General features: G+C 36.7%; 1 protein-coding gene across 15 annotated transcripts in view; it reads left to right on the top strand.

Annotated features, from left to right (window-relative positions):
• Positions 1–24,017, top strand: part of KDM6A (lysine demethylase 6A) — a 217,517-nt gene that overhangs the window by 114,129 nt on the left and 79,371 nt on the right. For all 15 annotated transcript variants that reach the window (XM_053579398.1, XM_053579400.1, XM_053579399.1 and 12 more), the window contains exons 7-8: positions 19,608–19,662; positions 22,199–22,233. In XM_053579398.1, the coding sequence (XP_053435373.1) occupies positions 19,608–19,662; positions 22,199–22,233 (90 nt within the window). The remainder of the gene's footprint in view (positions 1–19,607; positions 19,663–22,198; positions 22,234–24,017) is intronic.

Below are 24,017 nucleotides of genomic sequence, written 5' to 3' on the forward strand. Positions count from 1 at the left end.
ATAATGGGAGGAGGGAAGGGAGATAAAGAATAATTTTATGGTAGGTTGTAATTTGAACTCATAAGGAACTACTGAAGTTTATTTTTTAAAACTACTTGAGTTGTCTAGTTGTTCTAGATTATTATTTTTTTATATTTATTTATTTATTTTTGAGACAGAGTCTCAAGCTGTTAGCCTGGGTAGAGTGCTGTGTCGTCACTGCTCACAGCAACCTCAAACTCTTGGGCTTAAGAAATCCTCTTGCCTCAGCTTCCCAAGTAGGTGGGACTACAGGTGCCCACAACGCCCGGCTATTTTTTGGTTATAGTTGTTATTGTTGTTCGGTGGGCCCGGGCTGGATTCGAACCCGACAGCTCCGGTGTATTGTGGCTGGCGCCTTAGCCACTTGAGCTATAGGTGCTGAGCCTGTTCTAGATTTTTAAAGCAGAAAGTTATGCAAATACTGTTCCCACTTTTCCTAAGTTTATAAAGAATAGTGCTAATGGTATGAAAGAGATATAACCAAAATCACTAAAACAAAATAGATTGTGAAGAATTTAGATCACACAGTGATCAAAGGTAAGTGTAGTTGAGGAATAGGTCCCAGAGTAAGTACAAGTAGTATGGAGGATGAGGGAAGCCTGGAAGTTACCAATTTTCCTTAATCTTAGAGCAGCATTACTCAGATTATACTATGGGATCTTAGTGGATTTGAAATGGAAAATAGTTCCAATACGCTGCCTTGAATATTTGGTAGTTTCTATTAGCTAATCAAAGACTTAAAATGTCTTAAAATATAAAACAGACTCTCCTGAGCGACAGTGAGACCCCGACTCATGAAAAAAATGGAAAAACCCAGCTGGGTGCCGCAGCGAGCGCCTGTAATCCCAGCGGCTTCTGGAGGCTGAGGCAGCGGGGTGCCCGCAGCCCGAGTCTGAGGTTGTGGTGAGCTACCACGCCCACTGCACTCTGCTCAGGGGCATAGGGTGGGACCCTGTCTCAACAACAACAACAACAAAAAAAACTTATCTGAGCATTCACAATATTGTCACAATGTGCTTATTATGTTGCAAGTAGTTTTCCATAGCAGTCTGGCAATTTCTGCTTAGGCAGTACATTTGAGGGAAAAAAGATCGGATATATCCCAAATTATGGAATGTGACTGAATTATCAGTATAGTGATAACTTAAATAATTCTATGGATGCAAAGCTCCATTTTCATAAAGATGGAAGTATTTAAAATTCCCTTTAATCAAGTGAAACAGTGTTCCATCACTAATTGAAAGTGTTCCTGCTTTACTTACTCTCATCTCAAACATTTTTTCAGGCATAATGTCTAAAAAACCTTTGTAGTGATCTTAGTAAAATTACCTTAAATAAGGGCAGTCTTCTTTTGGGGGACATTTTTGTTTATTTAAAATACTTGATAGCATTTTGATGTCTGTTTCATTCGTGTGAACATAAAAGAATTTTAAGAGTCCTTGATGTTTCAAAATATTTTTTTCATAGTGTGAAGGCTTCATTTGATTTTTTAAATCTCATCCTGACATTGCCTTACTCAGCCTTCCCTTTCCAGTATTCCTTATCTATTTTAAGGAGAATTTTTAGGTTATTGACATTTTTAGTCTGTGCTTCCCATTCAGTATAAGTGAAGGTAGGAATGAGTCCTGACAGATACTTTATTTTCATCTGGATATATGTGGAACCTCTGACGACTTTTCTGTTACATGAAGGTGTTCCTAGGATAGTGTGTTGGTACAGATGCTTTTTAGGCTACGCCCTTAGGAATTCCAACTCATACTAGTTAAAATTAAAAAATGCTCATATGCAAAGTTCAGCCTTTAGGATTGGTCAGTTCAGCTGATCCAAGGTTTCATCAAGGATTCATTTTCTTCTCAGTTCTGTGTTGGCTTACTCTAAGGCTGATTGCTCTATTTAATGATATAAGATGGTTGCTGGGGCAATCAAAACAAAATTTTCTTTTTTCATTTCTCATATCAAAAGATACAGAGCAGTGGCTTAGGTGCTTAGTGTAGTGCTGGCATATAATAATTGCTTAGTAAATGATCATTATCATTTCATGTAGGAGAAAGATCTAGGCCCCCTATTGATTTCTTCAAAAATACTTTGTCTTGCATCTCATTGGTCAGAAATAGGCAACATGGCAATTCCCAGTTGATTTTTTATCAAAGGAGATGTGGTTACTCTCAGACTAGTTATGCCTAGTCTTGAGCAGTGTTCAGGGTCCATGAATACACTTTTCCTATTCAATGTGAGGGGTATAGTGGGTACAAAGGATATTTTGGTGTTGGGGGCTGTATGAATAATCTGTCCATTATAGATAAAAATCTTCTCTACCTCATTTCCTTTCCTTTTGCCCAAAGAAGGATGGGATGTTACTTTTTACATCAGTGATTTCTCAACTGGTGTGCTGTGAAAAATTTTTAAAGATCATTAATTAAATCATTTTCAAAAGAATTTCAAAGCACAGTAAGTATATTCTTTTTTTTAACCCCCTTTTTGATCAATATAACTTAAGTGTGTTAAAAAATTGTAAGTATAGGTTCAAGTGTGCTGTGAGGTTAAAAAAGGTTGAAAAACACTGTTTTAGATGGTAAACTATTTAAATAAAAGAATTTATTTATAATGGATTCCTTCTTTTCACATGAAATGCATTCCTGGGCCTCCTGTTTTTGCTTCTATTACTAGTAATAACTTTTCTTAGAAAATATATTTCTGAAATAGTTCATTCTATTTTGGTACTGTGTAAACAGCTTTCAGAAAAAAAAAAATTGTTTTGAAAATTTGTCCCTGATATGTAATTGTGTGACTGTGGGTATAATTAATGACTCCTTTGATTTTCTCTGTATCTGTAGAATAATTGTATCTACCCCACAAGATAGTTAAAAAGATGAATTATTTATTTATTTACTCCCCTGCCCCCATGCCTTAGAAATAAATGTTTTCAGCTATTCTTTAGTTCTGTTATACACTGTCAAAAACGCCTGTAATTTGAGGTCAGGATACTGTTTGTAAAATTCACTTTCCTATCTTAGAATTTAATCTTTGTATTTTCTTCACTCTGCCTATCCTCAAAAATGTGAAGTTAATGTTCAGCTTTCCTTGCAGTCATAATGGCGCTATATTTTTTTATTAATTTGGCCAATAGAGATTGCATGTGATTAGTGAGTGGAAGAGATACCAATTCTTTGTGAACTAGTAAATAATATCAGAACTGAGTCCATTCCAGGATGACAGTTCTATGTGGTATTTTGTTGTCTTCTCTCCTTTAGATCATACCCTCTAGATGGGTTTGGTTGCCTATTAATGCTGTGTAATTAATTCAGGATTTTATTCATTACCTTCTAATGATATTAATGATAATTACTTAAATTCATTGTATATTTAAAGCCGTGTGCTATTATTTCTTCAATAGATGTACACTATTTTTGACAAATAGTTATACATGTATAATGGCCCTAATTTTCATATCTTGACAGACTGTTAAAAATTTTTTCACGTGAAGTATAAGAGGTAATAGCACCCATATTCTTTTTGTTGTTGTTGTTGTTGTTGCAGTTTTTGTCTGGGGCTGGGCTCGAACCTGTCACCCTTAGCATACGGGGCCGGTGCCCTACTCCTTGAGCTACAGGTGCCGCCCTACACCTATATTTAGTTAATGCCAGTGTACATATTTAATTTAACAAAGATTATATAGAAATTTTCTGTGGTGTTTACATATTTAAGTATTCTTTAAAATGTTAACTTTAGAACTTTTTTGGAGTTTTTTTTTTTTTTTTTTTTTTTTTTTTAAGACAATCTCACTATGTGTTGCCTGGGCTAGTGTGCAGCCACACTTAGCTAATAGAGAGGTCTCACTGTGTTGCCTAGACTAGTTTTGAATTCCTTGGCTTTGAGCAATTTTCTCACCTCAGCCTCCCAAAGTACTAGGATTATAGGCGTGAGCCACTGTGCTCAGCCCACATTTGATTTTTAAAGGTAGAGTAAATAAAGATGGTGGGCTTTTTTAAAATGGGAATTTGCGAGATACTGATCTAAGTTCCCTTGTAATTTGGCATTTGAAGATGGTAAATGCTGGTTGAAGGGGTTAATATGCCAGGGATAGGAAAATGAGCATTTACAGCAGGGATTCTCAACCTGTGGGTTGTGAGCCCTTTGGGGGTCGAAGGACCCTTTCACAGGGGTTGCCTAATACATCCTGCATATCAGATATTTACATTACAATTCATAATAGTAGCAAAATTACAAGTATGAAGTAGCAACAAAAATAATTTTATGGTTGGTCACCACAACATGAGGAACTGTATTAAATTGTTGTGGCATTAGGAAGGTTGAGAACCACTGATTTACAGAGATAGTTCAAAGGAAATCAGTTGAACTCAAATGAAACTTGTTTGTTAGCTGGCATTTTACTGGGTGTAGGTGTTTCTCGAATGGGTAGATAAAGGAAATGGAAGAGGCTATAAAATGATAAAATGCTTACTCATAGAGGAGGCTGGAAAAATTGAGAAAAGAAACAAAAGAAGCTGGATTTTATTCATGTATTAACAGATTTTTATTTTCCTGTACATACTGACACTAGTTTTCTTCAGCTGCCCTAGTTCACCAGTTCATTCAGCATGCTTCCCCTCTTACTTTACTTGACATGAAACTTCTGAGTAAAATAGCAGTTGCACTTTTTTTTTTTTTTTTTGAGAGAGTCTCAAGCTGTTGCCCAGTTAGAGTGCCGTGGCATCACAGCACCCAGCAACCTCAAACTCTTACGCTTAAGCGATCCTCTTATCTCAGCCTCTCAAGTAGCTGGGACTAGAGGTGCTGGCCACAACGCACGGCTATTTTTTGGGTTATAGTTGTCATTGCTGTTTGGCGGACCCAGGCTGGATTTGAACCTGTGCCAGCTCTGGTGTATGTGGCTGGTGCCCTAGCCGCTTGAGCTACAGATGCAGAGCCCAGTTGTACTTTTTTTTACCTTACTCTTGTCTAGGAACTACTTCATTTCCAGATGTCTGCTATGATCTTATACACAGAAATGTTACTATGTTTTTTAATGCCAAGATACTAAGGCAGAAGGAATAAACAAAGGCATGATGATGTTGATATGTACCCTCTTCTAGAAACCACTTTTGAAATCTGTGACATGCCTCTTGTCTCTTATTATTTTATTTATTAATGTACGTAGACCATTTGTTATATATAATTAAAATACCATGAACTTTGTATTCTAGAAATACTTTTGAGAATTTGAATACTAGCCATTTAATTAATTTATCCATGTCTTAAGTTTCTAAAATGTCTAACATTTCTTTGTTGATGTGTTTATAGTATATTTTTGTTAGTTCAAATTATCTAAAGACAATGAAAGTTTATATTATTTCTTTATTCCAGCCCTATTCTATTTCTTTTGTGATACTCAATAGGTTTCCTCTCCCACTTGGCTTTTTTTTTGGTGGGGGGAGCACAGAGTCTCAGTATGTCACCCTTGGTAGAGTGCTGTGGCATCACAGCTTGCATCAACCTCAAACTCTTGGCTTAAGTAAATTCTCTTACCTCAGCCTCCCAAGTAGCTGGGACTACAGGCACCTGCCACAACTCCTGGCTATTTTTTTGTTGCAGTTGTTTAGCTGGCCTAAACCAGGCTCAAACCTGAACCCGTCACCCTTGGTGTATGTGGCTGGCGCTGTAACCACTGTACTATGGGCACAGAGCCCAAACTGGCATTTTGAAAATTCTAGAGTGGTTCCATTGGAGGGCGGGGGGGGTGGGGGTGGAATAGTGCTATGCCTGACCCATTTCACTTACCTTTCTTAGGGGGTCGGAAAAGTAGTCTCTTCCTCCCTCCTCTCCAATAGCTTGGAAAAATGTAGTGGGAGTTTTAAAACTGTAAAATTTGGTGTTTTATCCTGAGATTTGGCCTAAAATGTGGAACCAGGAAGGGAAAGAAATTCTTGAAGAAAGGATCCACAGTGTATTGGCATATCATGGAAACTGTGCGTCATAGGAATTGGTTGGGTTATAGAGACAATGAAAGGATTCTAGTCTTTAATTTTTGGAACTTTTTATTTAATGGATTTTTTACTTGATTGTCCTCTGGTATTGTTAGCAACACCACTAAGATTAGGGCCAGGTCTACAAATCAAGTTTATTTTTCATCATTACTATATTTAGTATTTATAGGCCTACAAGTTAAGTTTATTTTTCATCATCACTATATTTAGTATATATTTATTTATTTATTTATTTTTGAGACAGTCTCACTATGTCGCCCTTGGTAGAGTGCTGTGTCATCACAGCTCACAGCAACCTCCAACTCTTAGGCTTAAGTGATTCTCTTATCTCAGCCTCCCAAGTAGCTGGGACTACAGGCACCCCCCCACAATGCCTGGCTATTTTTGTTGTTGTTGTTGTTGTTGCAGCAGTTGTCTTTGTTGTTTAGCTGGCCCAGGCTGGGTTCAAACCCGCCAGCCTTGGTACATGTGGCTGGTGCCATAACCACTGTGGTACAGGTGCCGAGTCAGAAAAGAAAATATTCTTTTTTTGTATTGTTAGTTAATTTATACTTCCTCCAATATAACTTGGTTTTAATACATAAAACTCATAGTCAGATTTTGCTTGGCTTTTGATGGTTGTCAGGAGACAGATTATAATGGAGAAAACTGCAAAACAGTTCATTTACTTTGATTCAAATCTTCTTTTCCTTTCAGTCATTGACAGTGGAACTCAGTTTCGCCAGAGTGTGTAATGTCCCTGTTCCTTTTGGCATGGCATAGGATGGTCATTGCTGTTTATTTTGCTTTCTACCCATTTTTCATCACTTATGGGAAACTAGTTTTTTCCATGCTCTTTCCTTTTTCCAGATTGTTCACTAGGAGGAAAGAACTTAGAAATTAAGTTGGTTCATGTTGTGATAGTTTTTGTACATACATTAGATTATACTAGGACCAGTCTTTAAAAAAAGTGTAGTTGCATACCTATACTTCAGTAAAATATGAGAGTCATATGAAAGTTTTGAGACAGACTGTGTTATCGTCCATTATTTTACTTCTAAGAAACACAGTCAACAGCATCCCTTCTGATTCATGCATGTAGGTTTCAACTTGAACGGCTTATCAGTGTTGCTGAGAGAGCGCATGGATTTTACCTTTCTTGATTTTTGCGTATCTGAAAACTTCTGTAAGGACCCACGTAGGATAGAAATGAAGAGTTGGGAAGACTAGGTTGGATATAGTTACAGGAAGAAAGATGAGGAAGAGCAGTGGGATAAATGGTGTTCATAGGATGGAAAGTAGTGAATTAATCCTAGAGATCTTGAGAATATTTATTAACTGACTTGATGTGGAAAGAGATTCCCTGTTTATTGGCTTGGACCACTTTACTGTTAAATGAAATAAGGGATAAAGAAAGCAGCAGCAAGTTTTGAGATTGGGAGGTAAAGAGGATCTGAATAGAGATGGATCATCTGAGAGTGTATTGTGTTAGAGGTACCTGAGGGATATAGATGTGTTTGTAGACATTCTGGAGCTAAAAAGAAAGGCTAGAAGTAAGATTGGAACATCTTCACTATACAAAGTATTTTGTCTTCCTCCTTTGTTAAATAAATTTTTGGTATAGTTAGCCTGGGAAACTTTAAAGAAGGAACCTCTTTTTAGAGTGAAGATTGTTAGGATCTGTTAGCTACTTAGAAGTCATTGGTACTTGTGGTACCTGTGGCTCAAAGGAATAGGGTGCCGGCCCCATATGCCAGAGGTGGCGGGTTCAAACCTAGCCCTGGCCAAAAACAGGAAAAAAAAAATGTCGTTGGTACATACTAGAATTCCAAGAGAACCAGAATTGAGTTTGAAGACTTTGATCAAACCTCAGTCTGTTCAGCTTGGCCAGAAATGTAACTCATAAGCCCTGTCAGTTTTGTGTCTTAATTTCTGGGACTAAATTCCTAAAGTACTCTTACATCCTAAGTCATTTAACTATTCTCATCCAAGAATGAAGTGTATTATTTTTGAATCATACTTTAGAAGTGTGGCAGTCTCTAACAATGAAAAAGAAAATAATTTTTGTTCTCCTGGGTAGATATTTAGTAATGGGATGGTAGGACCAAATGGTGGGTCGACTTTAGTTCTTCGAGAATTCTTCATACTTCTTTCCACAAAAGTTGTATTAGAATGCAATTCCACCAGCAATGCAAAAGTGTTTCCTTCTCTCCACATCCACGTCAGCATGTGCAGATTTGGGACTTTGTGATGTGAGCTAATCTCACTGGAGTTAGGTAATATCTCAGAGTAGTTTTGATTTGCATTTCTCTGATAATTAGGGACAATGAGCATTTTTTTCATGTGTATGTTGGTCATTCATCTGTCATCTTCAGAGAAGTTTCAAGAAACTAAAAGTCAACCCTCCACTTGATCTCACAATCCCATCACTAGGTATCTACCCATAAGAAAAAAAATCATTTTTTTACCACAAGGGCATTTGCACCACAATGTCTATTGCAGCACAGTTTACAATTGCCAAGGTATGGAAGCAATCCAAGTGCCCATCAACCTATAAATGGATTAACAAACTGTGGAGTACTATTCAGTCATAAGAAAAGATGGAGACTTGGGAGGAGAGCAAGATGGTGAACGAGTAACAGCTTCTCTGCAACTGGGCACTGTGAGTCTGGAGAGATAAGACTCCAGGCATCTCTGGCTGGTGGGATCTGCCTATAATCATCCCTTTGAGGACACAGGGAGTCAGCAAGAGACTTCTGGACCCAAGAGGAGGACAAAAACAGTGGAAAACTGGCAAGTAGTTGCATGTGATCGATTGGTCTAATTCTGCCGGCAGTTGCACAGGAACTTAAAGAGCAAGAGGAAGTGAAAGGAAAATTAGGGCAAGGAAACAGATAAAAGAAATCACTCATGAGAAAGAGTCAGCAGAAAACTCCAGGCAATATGAAGAAACAGTCCAGAGCAACCCCTCCAAGGGACCATGAGGTAGCGACTTCAGAGGATTCCAGTAATAAAGAAATGTTAGAAATGACAGAAAGGGAATTTAGAATACACATGATGAAAACAATGAAGGAAATGATGGAAACAATGAAGGAAACTGCTAATAAAGTGGAAAATAACCAAAAGGAAATCCAAACACAGAATCAAATAAGAGATGAACAACATGAAGAATATAGAAAGGATATAGCAGAGCTGAAGGAACTGAAGCAGTCAATTAGGGAACTTAAAGATGCAATGGAAAGTATCAGCAACAGGTTAGACCATGCAGAAGAAAGAATTTCAGAAGTAGAAGACAAAGTTCTTGAGATAACTCAGATAGTAAAAGAGGCAGAAAAGAAGAGAGAGTAAGCAGAACGTTCACTGTCAGAATTATGGGACCTTATGAAGCATTCCAACATATGAGTTATAGGAATCCCAGAAGGGGAAGAAGAATGCTCCAGAGGAATGGAAGCCATACTAGAGAACATCATAAAAGAAAATTTCCCAAATATCACCAAAGGTTCTGACACACTGCTTTCAGAGGGATATCGGACCCCAGGTGGCCTCAACTCTTAACGGAGCTTCTCCAAGACACATTGTGATGAACCTGTCCAAAGTCAAGACAAAAGAAAAGATTCTGCAAGCTGCCAGGAGGAAGCGCCAGTTGACCTACAGGGGCAAATCCATCAGAATGACTGCAGACTTCTCTAACGAAACTTTTCAAGCAAGAAGACAATGGTCATCTATTTTTAATCTACTTAAACAGAACAATTTCCAGCCCAGAATTCTATACCCTGCTAAGATAAGCTTTTAAATTGATGGAGAAATCAAATTATTTACCGATATACAAACATTGAGGAAATTCGCCACAACAAGACCAGCTCTACGGGAAATACTTCAACCTGTTCTACACACAGACCATCACAGTGGATCAGCAGCAAAGTAAGAACTGAGAAATTAAAGGACAGAACCTAACTTCCATACTGCAAAAGATAAAAATAAGCAATGGACTCTCACAAAATAACATGACTAGAACACTTCCACACTTATCAATTATCTCAATACATGTTAATGGCTTGAAATCCCCCTGAAGAGACATAGATTGGCTGACTGGATTAAAAAACACAAGCCATCCATTTGCTGTCTGCAAGAAACACACCTGGCTTCAAAATACAAATTAAAACTCCAAGTCAAGGGTTGGAAGACAATTTTTCAGGCAAATGGAATTCAGAAGAAAAGAGGAGTTGCAATCTTATTTTCAGATACATGTGGATTTAAAGCAACTAAAGTCAAAAAAGACAAAGATGGTCACTTTGTATTGATCAAGGGAAAAGTACAACAAGAAGACGTTTCAATTCTAAATATTTCTGCTCCCAATTTAAATGCTCCCAGATTCTTGAAACAGACCTTACTCAGTCTGAGCAATATGATATCCGACAATACCATAATAACAGAAGACTTTAACATTCCTCTTACTGAGGTGGACAGATCCTCTAAACAGAAATTAAACAAAGATATAAGAGATTTCAATGAGACCCTAGAACAACTGTCCTTGATAGACGCATGTAGAACACTTTATCCCAAAAGTAAAGAATATACATTCTTCTCATCACCCCATGAACATTCTCCAAAATTGATCATATCCTGGGACACAAAACAATTATCAACAGAATCAAAAGAATTGAAATTTTACCTTGTATCTTTTCAGACCAGAAGTCACTAAATGTAGAACTTAACCCTCACAAAAACGTTCAACCACACGCAATGGCATGGAAATTAAACAACCTTCTGTTGAATGACAGATGGGTGCAGGAAGAAATAAAACAGAAAATCCTTAACTTCCTTGAGCATAACAACAATGAAGACACAAGCTACCAAAAGCTGTGGGATACTGCAAAAGGAGTTTTGAGAGGAAAATTTATCGCTTTAGATACCTACATTCGAAAAACAGAAAGAGAGCGTGTCAACAAACTCAGAAGCCATCTTATGGAATTGGAAAAAGATGAACAATCTAAGCCTAAACTCAGTGGAAGAAAAGAAATCTACAAAATCAAATCAGAGATCAATGAAATGGAAAACAAAAGTATCATTTAGAAAATTAATGAAAAAAGGAGTTGGTTTTTTGGAAAAAAAAAAAATAATAAAATAGATAAACCATTGGCCAGACTAACTGGAAATAGAAGAGTAAAATCTCTAGTAACCTAAATCAGGAATGACAAAGGGGAAATAACAACTGATCCCAAAGAGATACTAGAGGTGATCTCTGAATACTACCAGAAACTCTATGCCCAGAAATTTGAGCATGTGAAGGAAATGGATCAATATTTGGAATCACACCCTCTCCCTAAACTTAGCCAGGAAGAAATAGAGCTCCTGAACAGACCAATTTCAAGCACTGAGATTAAAGAAACAATAAAAAAATCTTCCAACCAAAAAATGCCCTGGTCCAGATGGCTTCACACCAGAATTCTACCAAACCTTCAAGGAAGAGCTTATTCCTGTACTGCTGAAATTATTCCAAAAAATTGAGGAGGAAGGAATCCTCCCCAACACATTCTATGAAGCAAACATCACCCTGATACCAAAACCAAGAAAAGACCCAACTAAAAAGGAGAATTTCAGACCAATTTCAATCATGAGTATATATTGAAAATTCTCAACAAAATCCTAGCCAATAGATTACAGCTTATCATCAAAAAAGTCATACATCATAATCAAGTAGGATTGATCCCAGTGATGCAAGGCTGGTTTAACATACGCAAGTCCTTAAACGTTATCCACCTTATTAACAGAGGCAAAAATAAAGATCATATGATCCTCTCAGTAGATGCAGAAAAAGCATTTGATGAAATCTAGCATCCTTTTCTAATTATAACACTGAGGAGTATAGGCATAGATGGTACATTTCTAAATGACAAATCTACAGCTAATATTTTACTGAATGGAGTAAAACTGAAAGCTTTTCCTCTTAGAACTGGAATTAGACAAGGCTGTCCTCCATCACCTTTACTATTCAACATAGTGCTGGAAGTTCTAGCCAATACAATTAGGCAAGACAAGGAAATAAAGGGAATCCAAATGGGAGCAGAGGAGGTCAAACTTTCCCTTTTTGCTGATGACATGATCCTATACTTAGAGAATCCCAAAGACTCAACCACAAGACTCCTAGAAGTCATCAAAAAATACAGTAATGTTTCAGGATATAAAATCAGTGTCCACAAGTCAGTAGCCTTTGCATACGCCAATAACAGTGAAGATGAGAAGCTAATTAAGGTCACAACTCCCTTCACCATAGTTTCAAAGAAAATGAAATACCTAGGAATATACCTAACAAAGGACGTGAAAGACCTCTATAAAGAAAATTATGAAATCTTCAGAAAGGAAATAGCAGAGGATATTAACAAATGGAAGAACACACCATGCTCATGGATGGGAAGAATCAACATTGTTAAAATGTCTATACTTCCCAAAGCAATCTACCTACTCAATGCCATGCCTATCAAAATACCAACATCGTACCTTCAAGATTTAGAAAAAATGATTCTGCGTTTTGTATGGAACAAGAAAAAACCCGTATAGCTAAGTCAGTTCTTAGTAATAAAAATAAAGCTGGGGTATCAGCATACCAGATTTTAGTATGTACTACAAAGCCATAGTGGTCAAGACAGCATGGTACTGGCACAAAAATAGAAACATTGACACTTGGAATCGAATAGAAAACCAGGAAATGAAGCTAACATCTTACAACCGCCTAATCTTTGATAAACCAAACAAGAACATGGGGAAAGACTCCCTATTCAATAAATGGTGTTGGGAGAACTGGATATCCACATGTAAAAGACTGAAACTGGACCCACACTTTTTCCCAGTCACAAAAATTGATTCAAGATGGATAAAGGCATGAAATAATAAAAATCCTCAAAGAAAGAATAGGAAAAACACTGTTAAATATTGGCCTGGGGAAAGACTTCATGAAGAAGACTGCCATGGCAATTGCAACAACAACAAATATAAACAAATGGGAGTTCATTAAACTAACATGCTTCTGTACAGCTATGGAGACAACAACCAAAGGCAATAGACAACTGTTGCATGACCCGAGATGCAAAAGAACAGCAGCTTGCTGTGGGTATAAACTTGCTCCTGCAATTATTAAGGGTAAACAAGAAACCGACTACATAGTATGGGATGGCGTGTAACGATTTTCTTTATTTAGGGATTTGATTTTATATGCTTCTGGTGATGTACATACTTAATCTATTATCTGTTAGTTTCATTATTACCTCATTTTTCCTATCTGAAATTAACTTGTAAAGATATATCCTGTTACCACACCAACACAATCACTTCTGCAGTAAACATCCTCTTCTAGACACTGACAATCTCTGGGTCAGGTATGTATATAAAGATCACATAGAAGAAAGCCATCACGGGAGCAGAGTTAATGGAAGATTACCTTCAATCGTTCACTCAGTTTACTCAGTATGAAGTAACGACTGTGTCTTTCCTCAGGGCAGAGCACCTATAGACTTTTGACAGTGTGTTTTAACATACGTTAACCCTCTGGCGTACCTCTGAGGAAGGGCAGCATGCCCTTTGGCCTCAGGCTTCACGGGGTGCACAACTTCCGAGAATTGGCTTGTGGAATTTTAACTCCAGGCAAGCTAACTCTGTGTGTATCCCGGGGGGGGGGGGGGTCCAAGTCCCTTAAGCCTCTAGAAGAATAGCAAGCTGTTTTAAACTCACACTGAGTTCACTTTGTGTGCTTGATGTAGTATATGTTTATTTCTAAATATTATCCTACATTTCCCCTTTCTGTTTTCTGATGTGTATTATTGATATCCGTCATCATTAAAGCAAACACTTGCGCATAATGTTCATTTTCTCTTTGGGCATGCTTCATTTTCTTGCAAATTAAATACAAAATGAATCCAATAATTAAAAATAATGCTAGTGATCCTATTGACCTTCCTATAAGTCCCTGTATTTTTGGAATAGGATTCATTTGTTCAATTCCATCAGCTATGCCTTGTAAAATCTGATCTCCATGTAGGTTTTGTAACTTATTTTCAAAAGTGGAATGTACCTCATGTTGTAAATTTAAAACTTCCTTAGTCAAATTATCATGATTTAACAAATGCTTTTTAACATTCTCCCAAGGAAATTTTTTTTTGTGTGTGTGTTTTTTGGCTGGGTTTGGGTTTAAACCCACCACCTCCGGCATATGGGACCAGCGCCCTACCCCTTTGAGCCACAGGTGCTGCCCTCTCCCAAGGAAATTTACTCTCTTTATATTTACAGGGGTTATACAAAAAGTAGTTATATTCTAATCACATTTAACTTCAATTGTTTCTTTAAGCTAAGTAACTCATCCCCCAACATAACAATGGCTTGTTCTAAATCAGCAATTTCATTGTATAATTCAGTGTCAATCTGTTTTTGAGTAGTCCATAATTGTTCAGAGTTCTTATGCCAGTCAGCCACAAAATTATGTGTTCTGATTCCTTGAGTCAAAGCCACCCCAGAAGTGGCAGCAGAAGCTGTCACTGCAATAATTCCCAGAATGGCAGCAATCAAACGTCCAGTAAATCTCTTGGTTCTTTTCAAGACTTGATCAGCTAGAAGTTGAAGGACTGTCAGGGCAGCAGATTCTTGCCCCGACATCGTTAAATTCACTGGCATCCACACACATGTCCTGGCTCTCAACAAATATAGCTGTTACTTTCGAGAATCAAAACTTTGAGAACTATTAATACAAGTAAACAGTTGATACACAGGACAAAACAGTTCTCCTGTTTTATCATTCCACTTTATGTTTTTGTTAAGCCACACAAAGGGTAATTGTACATAAGCTTGAATGTATCTTTCATCGTTGACAGTAAATTCCATACCATAAGTATGGGGTGTGGTGGTCTGATGATAAAACAATCCACCGGTCCAACCTTTCATAGGTTTTCGGGCTACTGCCACTCTCCAGAAATGATTTTGTTTAGGAAAGCCATAAATTCCAGGTGTGGGGGTGCAAACCCAACATTTGTCCAACTCATAGGTGTTATCATATTAATATTAATTTTATTTTTATTTATAGGATAGGTAGCCTCATCTCTTGGCAACTCAGTGTTAATAGGTCTTTTGTTACTGTCAAGTAAAGTTGTCTTTGGACTCCAGTCCATTATAGGACCTTTAGATGTATTAGTTAAGATAAAAGTTTGATCTTCTTTGCATCGAGTCCAATGCACCCATTCCTTTTGTAATGTAAAACTGTGCTCCTTACAAGAAGGAGCTTCCATATCTATAGGAGTAAAATCCAGGATAAAACGAGAGATGGAATTAGCACGTAGCACAAACATCTTACGTTTGACCTCTTTCCCAGAAGTTTGACCTCATTCCTCTCATAGGCAGTACTATACAGTCATATTTTTTTTTTTTTTTTATTTTTGGGGATTCATTGAGGGTACAATAAGCCAGGTTACACTGATTGCAATTGTTAGGTAAAGTCCCTCTTGCAATCATGTCTTGCCCCCATAAAGTGTGACACACACCAAGGCCCCACCCCTCTCCCTCTGTCCCTCTTTCTGCTTTTCCTCCCACCCCCAATAACCTTAATTGTCATTAATTGTCCTCATATCAAAATTGAGTACATAGGATTCATGCTTCTCCATTCTTGCGATGCTTTACTAAGAATAATGTCTTCCACGTCCATCCAGGTTAATACAAAGGATATAAAGTCTCCATTTTTTTAATGGCTGAATAGCATTCCATGGTATACATATACCACAGCTTGTTAATCCATTCCTGGGTTGGTGGGCATTTAGGCTGTTTCCACATTTTGGCGATTATAAATTTAGCTGCAATAAACAGTCTAGTACAAGTGTCCTTATGATTAAAGGATTTTTTTCCTTCTGTGTAGATGCCCAGTAATGGGATTGCAGGATCAAATGGGAGGTCTAGCTTGAGTGCTTTGAGGTTTCTCCATACTTCCTTCCAGAAAGGTTGTACCAGTTTGCAGTCCCACCAGCAGTGTAAAAGTGTTCCCTTCTCTCCACATCCACGCCAGCATCTGCAGTTTTGAGATTTTGTGATGTGGGCCATTCTCGCTGGGGTTAGATGATATCTCAGGGTTGTTTTGATTTGCATTTCTCTAATATATAGAGATGATGAACATTTTTTCATGTGTTTGTTAGCCATTGTCTTTTTGTTTGGAAAGTTTCATTAGAGAAGTCTGTGGTCACTCTGATGGATTTGTCCCTGTAGGGCAACTTGCACTTACTCCTGGCAGCTTGCAGAATCTTTTCTTTTGTCTTGACTTTGGACAGGTTCATCACAATGTGTCTTGGAGAAGCTCGGTTAGAGTTGAGGCGACCTGGGGTCCGATATCCCTTTGAAAGTAGTGTGTCAGAATCTTTGGTTATGTTTGGGAAATTTTCTTTTATAATATTCTCTAGTATGGCTTCCATTCCTCTGGGACATTTTTCTTCCCCTTCTGGGATTCCTATAACTCGTATGTTGGAACGCTTCATAAAGTCTCATAATTGTGACAGTGAACGTTCTGCTTTCTCTCTCTTCTTTTCTGCCTCTTTTACTATCTGAGTTATCTCAGGAACTTTGTCTTCTACCTCTGAAATTCTTTCTTCTGCATGGTCTAACCTGTTGCTGATACTTTCCATTGCATCTTTAAGTTCCCTTATTGACTGTTTCGGTTCCTTCAGCTCTGCTATATCCTTTTTATATTTTTCATATCGTTCATCTCTTATTTGATTCTGTTTTTGGATTTCCTTTTGGTTATTTTCCACTTTATTAGGAGTTTCCTTCATTGTTTCCATCATTTCTTTTATTGTTTTCATCATGTGTATTCTAAATTTCCTTTCTGTCATTCCTAACATTTCTTTATAGGTGGAATCCTCTGCAGGAGCTACCTCATGGTCCTTTGGCGGGGTTGTTCTGGACTGGTTCTTCATGTTGCCTGGAGTGTTCTGCTGATTCTTCCTCATGAGTGATTTCTTTTATCTGTTTCCTTGCCCTAATTTTCCTTTCACTTCCTCTTGCTCTTTAAGTTCTCGTGCCTGTGGGTTCGATGAGTCCTTTTGGTACAGGACCAGAAGGGTGAGAAGGTTGAAGAAGAAGAAAGGGATGAAAGAAAGGAGGACCGAATGGGGTGGGGGAGGGAAGACAAATAGAACAAGGAGAGGGGGTGGTTATTAGGAATATTGACAAAAAGAAGAGAGGCACAGAAAGAGGGAGAGAGAGCAATATAGGTGTACAGTAGGGTACTTTGACACAACCTTAAAAAAACAGCACCTTCTGGGGGTGCCTAGTTGGGTGTTTCCCTTGAGGTCAGCAGCTCTTTGCTAATCTGATCAGACACAGTACCCCACCTCCACCAAGTAGAAAGGAAAGACAAAAATGCTATAAATCAAACCAAAACAAGCAAACAGAAAACTTTATGGGATAAAATCGGGTGAAAAACGAAATAATAGTGGTAGAAACACTAGCAAAAATGAAGTTATAATTATTGAAAAAGGCAGCAATGGGAAATTGTAATTAAACTAGAAAAATTGAGAATGAAAAAACATCTGTAAGGAGAAGGTTGAAATTAAAAAACAAAACAACACGAACAACATCAAAATAAACAGAAAAACAACCAAACGAAAAAAAAAAAAGAACACACAACCTAAAACAAAGCAGTATGTATATGTTGTTGAATATTGTCTGGGCAACACGTGGTCTTCTGGGGTTTGAGATGTTAATCACAGTTCTGATATGAGTGGAGGCTGCTGATTTCTCAAACCCCAGCAGGTAGACACCCTAGATCTCTCTTCAGCCCACTTAAAAGGCACTTTGAACTTGTATACTTGCTGAGCAGAAGCTTTTCGAGGAAAAGTGCTTGTTGCTGTAATCACTGCTGAAGTGGTATCCACTTACCTAGTGTGCCAAAACCGGTCTCAGTCTGCCCTTGAGGGTTAGGGCTGTAAGGCGGCTCAGGCCCCACTCTTAGGCTACTCATTCACTAGGTTACCATCTCCCACCCGGATTCTAGCTCTGGGACCCTCAGGGGCGATCTTGCCAGGGCAGATCACTCAGAATGGCTCCCCGTGTCCCACAGCCAAACACTATTAGCTCTGTCTGGCTCAGTGGCTCAGACTGGGGCCCTAGACAACGGCCAAAGTTCTCCACACTCCCATTCAGGCTCTGCCCAAGGCAGTTCGACTGAGTGCCATGTCCAAAGACACCAAATCAGTTCACAGGTAAGGGCTTTCTGGTTTGCAGTCTCGGTGCTACTGAACTTAGAGTTGCGGGCGGGTTTAGACCTATTGAACACACGCAACCACTTGCTGTTTTTCCACCGTTTTAGTCCTCCTCTTGGGGTCCAGAAGTCTCTTGCTGACTCCCTGTATCCTCACAGGGGTGATGATAGGCAGATCCCACCAGGCAGAGATGCCTGGAGTCCTATCTCCCCATACTCATGGTGCCCAGATGTAAGGATGCTGTTACTCGGCCGCCATCTTGCTCTCTCCAAAAACCCAAATATTTCTTAAAATCCTTCTGCTCCCGTGGCGGCAGTCATCGGACCGATACTATTTTTCTTAATAAAAGAAAGTTTGGGTGAGGCTTACATCTAGATGTTGTCATTATGAATATCATTTATCATTTTGTCCAGCAACTCTTTAAATATTTGGATTGTTTATAAGCTTATTATGTTGTTTTTTTTTAAATGGTCTATGCTTTGTTGATTATTTATAATGGTAAAACTTTCTGAGGCTCATATAGATCTGTGGGAATATCTTTTTAGGAGAATCTAAAGAGATTTACTTACCTTTTCTAAACTTTCTGTTGCCCAGTCTAGTTTTTCTTGTTTTGTCTTCTCTTAATTATCTTGTATGCCAAGTTTAATGTTGATGAACTAGATATCAAGTGTCCCCCAGTGTACTTGATGATAATTTGCATTCTTTAAAATCAGTGGTACATATTGATGTTAACGTGTATTTTCTTGGTAGGCACATTTGACATTATCCTAATTGGGTGTAGTATTATATTAGTGGTTTATATTGCCTGAGATGTTATACAGATTCTATACATATAATATCACTACATTGTAAAAAGACAATTATATTTCGTAGATGAGCTTGAACACAGGTTGTTAAAGAGGCACTTAAACACAATGATTTTTGAAGAATCTGTGAAGGCAATGGTTTTACCGTCTATGACAATTCTCATAGTGGTTTGTTTTCAGGGAGGGGCTTCTCAAGTTCAAGTGTCATTCTGAGATAACCAGTGGTGTTCTGACATTAATATATTGGACTTCTGCTTTCATTTTAAAAAATGATGTGTTCTATTTAAACTGTTGTATAATGCTTTTGATTTACTTGAAGACTTAAAAATCTAAAACTATTTTGTATAAATAAACAATATACATAGTATAACTTGATTAAATTGATCACATTCTCCATTCTGAACTATCTCAAGAAAATAACCCAATAACATGTGAGTTGTCAGCAGTAAGTTGCTAGGCTAGCACATTTTTTTTACATAGTATATAGTAGTATTCACCATTGCGGTACACCTTGCATTACTTGGAAAATACTTTAAGATGCTTGTATGTGTCTCTAAACTTAATGCATTAATTTTCTCACTCTCTTCTTACAGCATTTTCAGTTAGCTTTGGTTGACTGTAATCCCTGCACTTTGTCCAATGCTGAAAGTAAGTACCATAGTTTCCTACTTGTATTCAGATCACTTAATTGCTAATGATGGTGATAACGGTTACTGATAAATTCTGTGCAATTTTTCTTTTAGAATTGTTGAGTGTAGCTATATTGGTTGCCATGGCTACTTATACAGATGGAACATATGAAACCAGATGTTGTGAACAGTCTATGTCTAAAATAGGACAGTGATATGTGTTGTTGAATTAAAATTATCTGCACTAGTAAACAAGATTATTTCATGTACTAATTATATTATAGATAACTTCAGGGATTAAAAATAGGTGTTGCCAATCTTTTAGGAAATGTGAGTCTTCAAAGATTCTTATGTAATTGTTTACTCATTCCTGCTGTGTGGTATTAAAATTATTAGTAATTATGACGATACACTTTATGATAGTCTCACATATGATACATGAATTTTGAGGTGACTTTTTTTCAATTTATTTAAAAAGGTGCATTTTTGAAGTATATTCTAACAGTGATTTTCTTCAGGTTTTTTTTTTTTTTTTTTTTTGCTTCTATGTAGATTTCTTTTCAAAAGTAGATTGGGTTAATTATAATACATTTAAGAATATGTTGGTGTATTTGTTTATTCAGTGTGCTTTAGTGTATCCAGTAAAAAGATTTAAGAATATTCTTTTAGGGCGGCGCCTGTGGATCAGTCGGTAAGGCGCCGGCCCCATATACCGAGGGTGGCGGGTTCAAACCCGGCTCCAGCCAAACTGCAACCAAAAAATAGCCAGGCGCCTGTAGTCCCAGCTGCTCGGGAGGCTGAGGCAAGAGAATCGCTTAAGCCCAGGAGTTGGAGGTTGCTGTGAGCTGTTTGAGGCCACGGCACTCTACCGAGGGCCATAAAGTGAAACTCTGTCTCTACAAAAAAAAAAAAAAAGAAAAGAAAAAAGAATATTCTTTTAAGATTTCTTAAAAACTTCCTTACTTGAAAAATAAAAAAATTAGAGTGTAAAAAAAATTGAGCAATTAATGAAAATTTCAGGCTATTGAAAGGATTCTAGATTTTAGGAAATCAGTATTTTGCTGTAAATTACTTGTTTTTTCTTTTACCTCTATAGATAGGTGTTAGTAAAGTACTGTGTTTAGAAATACCAAAGGAAATTATTGAATCATTGAAAAGTTGTAGAATTTTCACTATAACATGGCTTAAGGAAGAGCATGGATGAAATCATCACCAAACCAGGCCAATTATCTCAGACTTCTGCTAGAGGAAATTTCCTGAGAAAACATAAAAGATTTCTGTTTTCTTAAATGAAAGCCAGGATTTGGTACTGAACAGTGTATTTGTAGGATAAATGTCAAAAATTGGTAACAAATGCAACAGTACTTCATAGTTTGTTAGATAATGTTATATTTTAAAGATAACTCTTTAATGTAGTAATCTATAAAATGTTAATTTATACTTTTTTCTTAATTATGTATCCAGGTTATATCAATCATCTTTGATATAAATCCTTAAACATCTTTTAAAATTGGTTTATGGGAATAAGAAAACAGTTGATTTTTATTTATTTCATTACTATCTGATATGTAAAAGTTGAGTTTGATTACTGCCAGTTTGGATGATAACTTCTGAGACCTATTTCTTAAGTGTCAAACTAAATGTTTTGGTAAATCCTCATTTTACTGTACTCGGTTGATGTTAAATCTCAGTTATAGTTCATAACTCTTGAGAGGAAAACATCTACATAGGTAGGTGAGTGCCACAGGGCAGAAAACTTTCATTTTGAATTTGAAGAGTATAGTTTGAACCATCGTGAACACATCTGCAAGTTTGCTGTGCTTCTTTTTCTGTTGGCTTTTGAAAAGGAAAATAGGAAGTAGGAAGATTAGGATCTGTTTTGTCCAGGACTTTCTTGTGATTTTGAATGCTAAAAGTTTGGTCACTGTAATGAGAAAGGTATGTGCTATGTTTAGACTGTGGGGCATTATATGATAGTTCAGTTCATTTGGATAGTAATTTCGATAGTCTGCACAATTATTTGATAACATAATAGTGCCCGATATCTCACAGAACACTAATAAATGTTGAGTACCTACTTTATTGTTTTTATAAAGCTTATTTCTCTTGGAATTTTTATGTCATCACTGATATATAATTTGGTTTTAATAGATTTTTAATTAAATATTGACTTTACTGTTTTCTGATTTGGAACTTGGTTTTTAAATACCATGTTTCAAAATGTATAGATTTTATAAAAGTTTTCCCTATTTGCTTAATGTTACTATTTTGAACTTTGTAAAACATATCACCTGCTATGGATTTAATACTAATTTTGATAGAAACTGTATTTGATAATGACCAGCAGCGAATATATGTGGTTTTTTCTGTGTGTGTTTTTGACTGTCTATATATTCTATTTTATAAAAAGCAAATGAAAGTTACGTTCCTCTATTACTTAAATCTCTGTAGTATAAACCATGCTTAGTTTTCATGTACATTTTATGTTATTCTTACTTAATTTACCTGAAACTCTGTGTACTGTTATTGATTTCTTTTTTCATCACCCTTTCCAGTTCAATTTCACATTGCCCACTTATATGAAACCCAGGTAAGTATTTTAACTTACCCTATTTAAAACAAAAAAATTATCACCTCTACTATGCTTTAATGAAGTTAGGTATATACATATAATTTAATGGAGTTCTGGGCATTACTTCTTAGATAAATTTTATATTTTAATGTTCATTAAATGTGATCAGGATGTTGCTTAGTGAAATAGTTATTTTATGGAATGTTTCTTGTGTAAAATAAGTTTTCGTTTAAATTATTTGCCTCTAAACTTGATCCATTTGCAAGTTTCAAATGGCTATATTTAAGATATCTTTCATTCTTAAAATGCTATGTCTTCAGCTGTCTTTATGTGGTTGTTTTTAAATAGTTTCTTTCGCTTTTTCTTAAGATTGAAATGGATCTTCTATATGCCACTCTTTGAAAGGAATTTTACAGTCACTTTTTGATGTCCTTACCGTACTTTATGGCTGCTTTATTTTAAAGACTTTTTCAGTTTAATTTTTAGAACATTTTTGTGTATGTCAGATTTTGCTTAATCGTATGGTAGAGGGTAAAGGGTAGAACTCCTTCACTTTAGACAGTATGGAAAGTCGAGAATAAATTTGTATGGGATTAAAAATTAAGTGATCATAGGTTATATAAACAAATTTTATAACAGCTTTTTAGGTGGGGGAAACTGAGTATATAATTTCTAAGGTCTGTTTTTATGTTTTGGCCCAAGTATAACAATAAGGCATACATGCACACACCATCTAAGATTATGTCCAACAGAAACAAAATCCTGCTATATCCCATTATTTATATTGTTGTGGGATATAATTAAATAGTTTGAGATGATTTATGCTGCTGGTTCCCAAATCCAGCTGTGTAGCAGAGTCATCTGGGAAGCCTTATACATCAGAGCTATCGTGGGGAGCTTTAAAAAATTAACATCAGATTCCTGGGTATCTCTACCCCACCCCACCCCTTTCCAAATCACTGAAACAGAATTGATGTATACTCAGGTTGAGTTCTGATTTTGTTTTCCCTAGTTTTTCTAGATGTCTGTGATACTGAGGTATTTTGATGGAAATGGAATTTAGTTTATTTGACCACTTTGAAATTTGCATTTCATTGTTTTTGATGAGAGTTGTCTGTTGGTCTTATTATTTAATCTTGTGAAGATAATGTGAAGACAGGGCCCCATTTCCTTTGGTTCTTTCAGTTGGTAAATCTTAATATTCATCTGGGTTAAACAAAACAAAAAGAAAAACTCATGGCAAACAGTTATATAATTACTAGGTGACAGGAAGATGACACTGTAAGCATATCAAAGAGTAAAAAAAATCTCCAGTCCAGTGATTAATAAGAATTTTTACTTTTAGGTGAAAAATTAAGAAAAACAAGATGGCCTGCCTAACTACTTATAAAAAGTTAGTTTTTACAGTTCAGTAATTTATACCTACAGATTGTATTTATGGATATAGATTTAAAAAATTTTAGTAGTCAGATATGGTTAGTGGCTACTGGTAAGTAACTAATAATTCCAAGTTTCTCTGTATAGAAAGAAGTCTTCCCACTAATAAATGAAGAAAAGGAATTCAGTATCATTTAATTATCCCTGAGGGCCCTGTCCCTGTATTACCTTCACAGGCTTAAACAGTGAGATCATAATTAAAATTGAAAAGTGATAGAATAATTCTTTACCTAGAATGGTTAAAGGAAGACCTCTTGGATAGGAACTGTTTGGGTTGAATCCTGAAAGCAGAGAAAGAGTGGTGATATAATCAATTGAGGCATGTCTGTATGTGTGTGTGTGTTGGTGTTTCTAGGCCGTTCCAT

The sequence above is a fragment of the Nycticebus coucang genome, chromosome X, assembly GCF_027406575.1.
Source record: "Nycticebus coucang isolate mNycCou1 chromosome X, mNycCou1.pri, whole genome shotgun sequence".
NCBI classification, from domain to species: domain Eukaryota; kingdom Metazoa; phylum Chordata; class Mammalia; order Primates; family Lorisidae; genus Nycticebus; species Nycticebus coucang.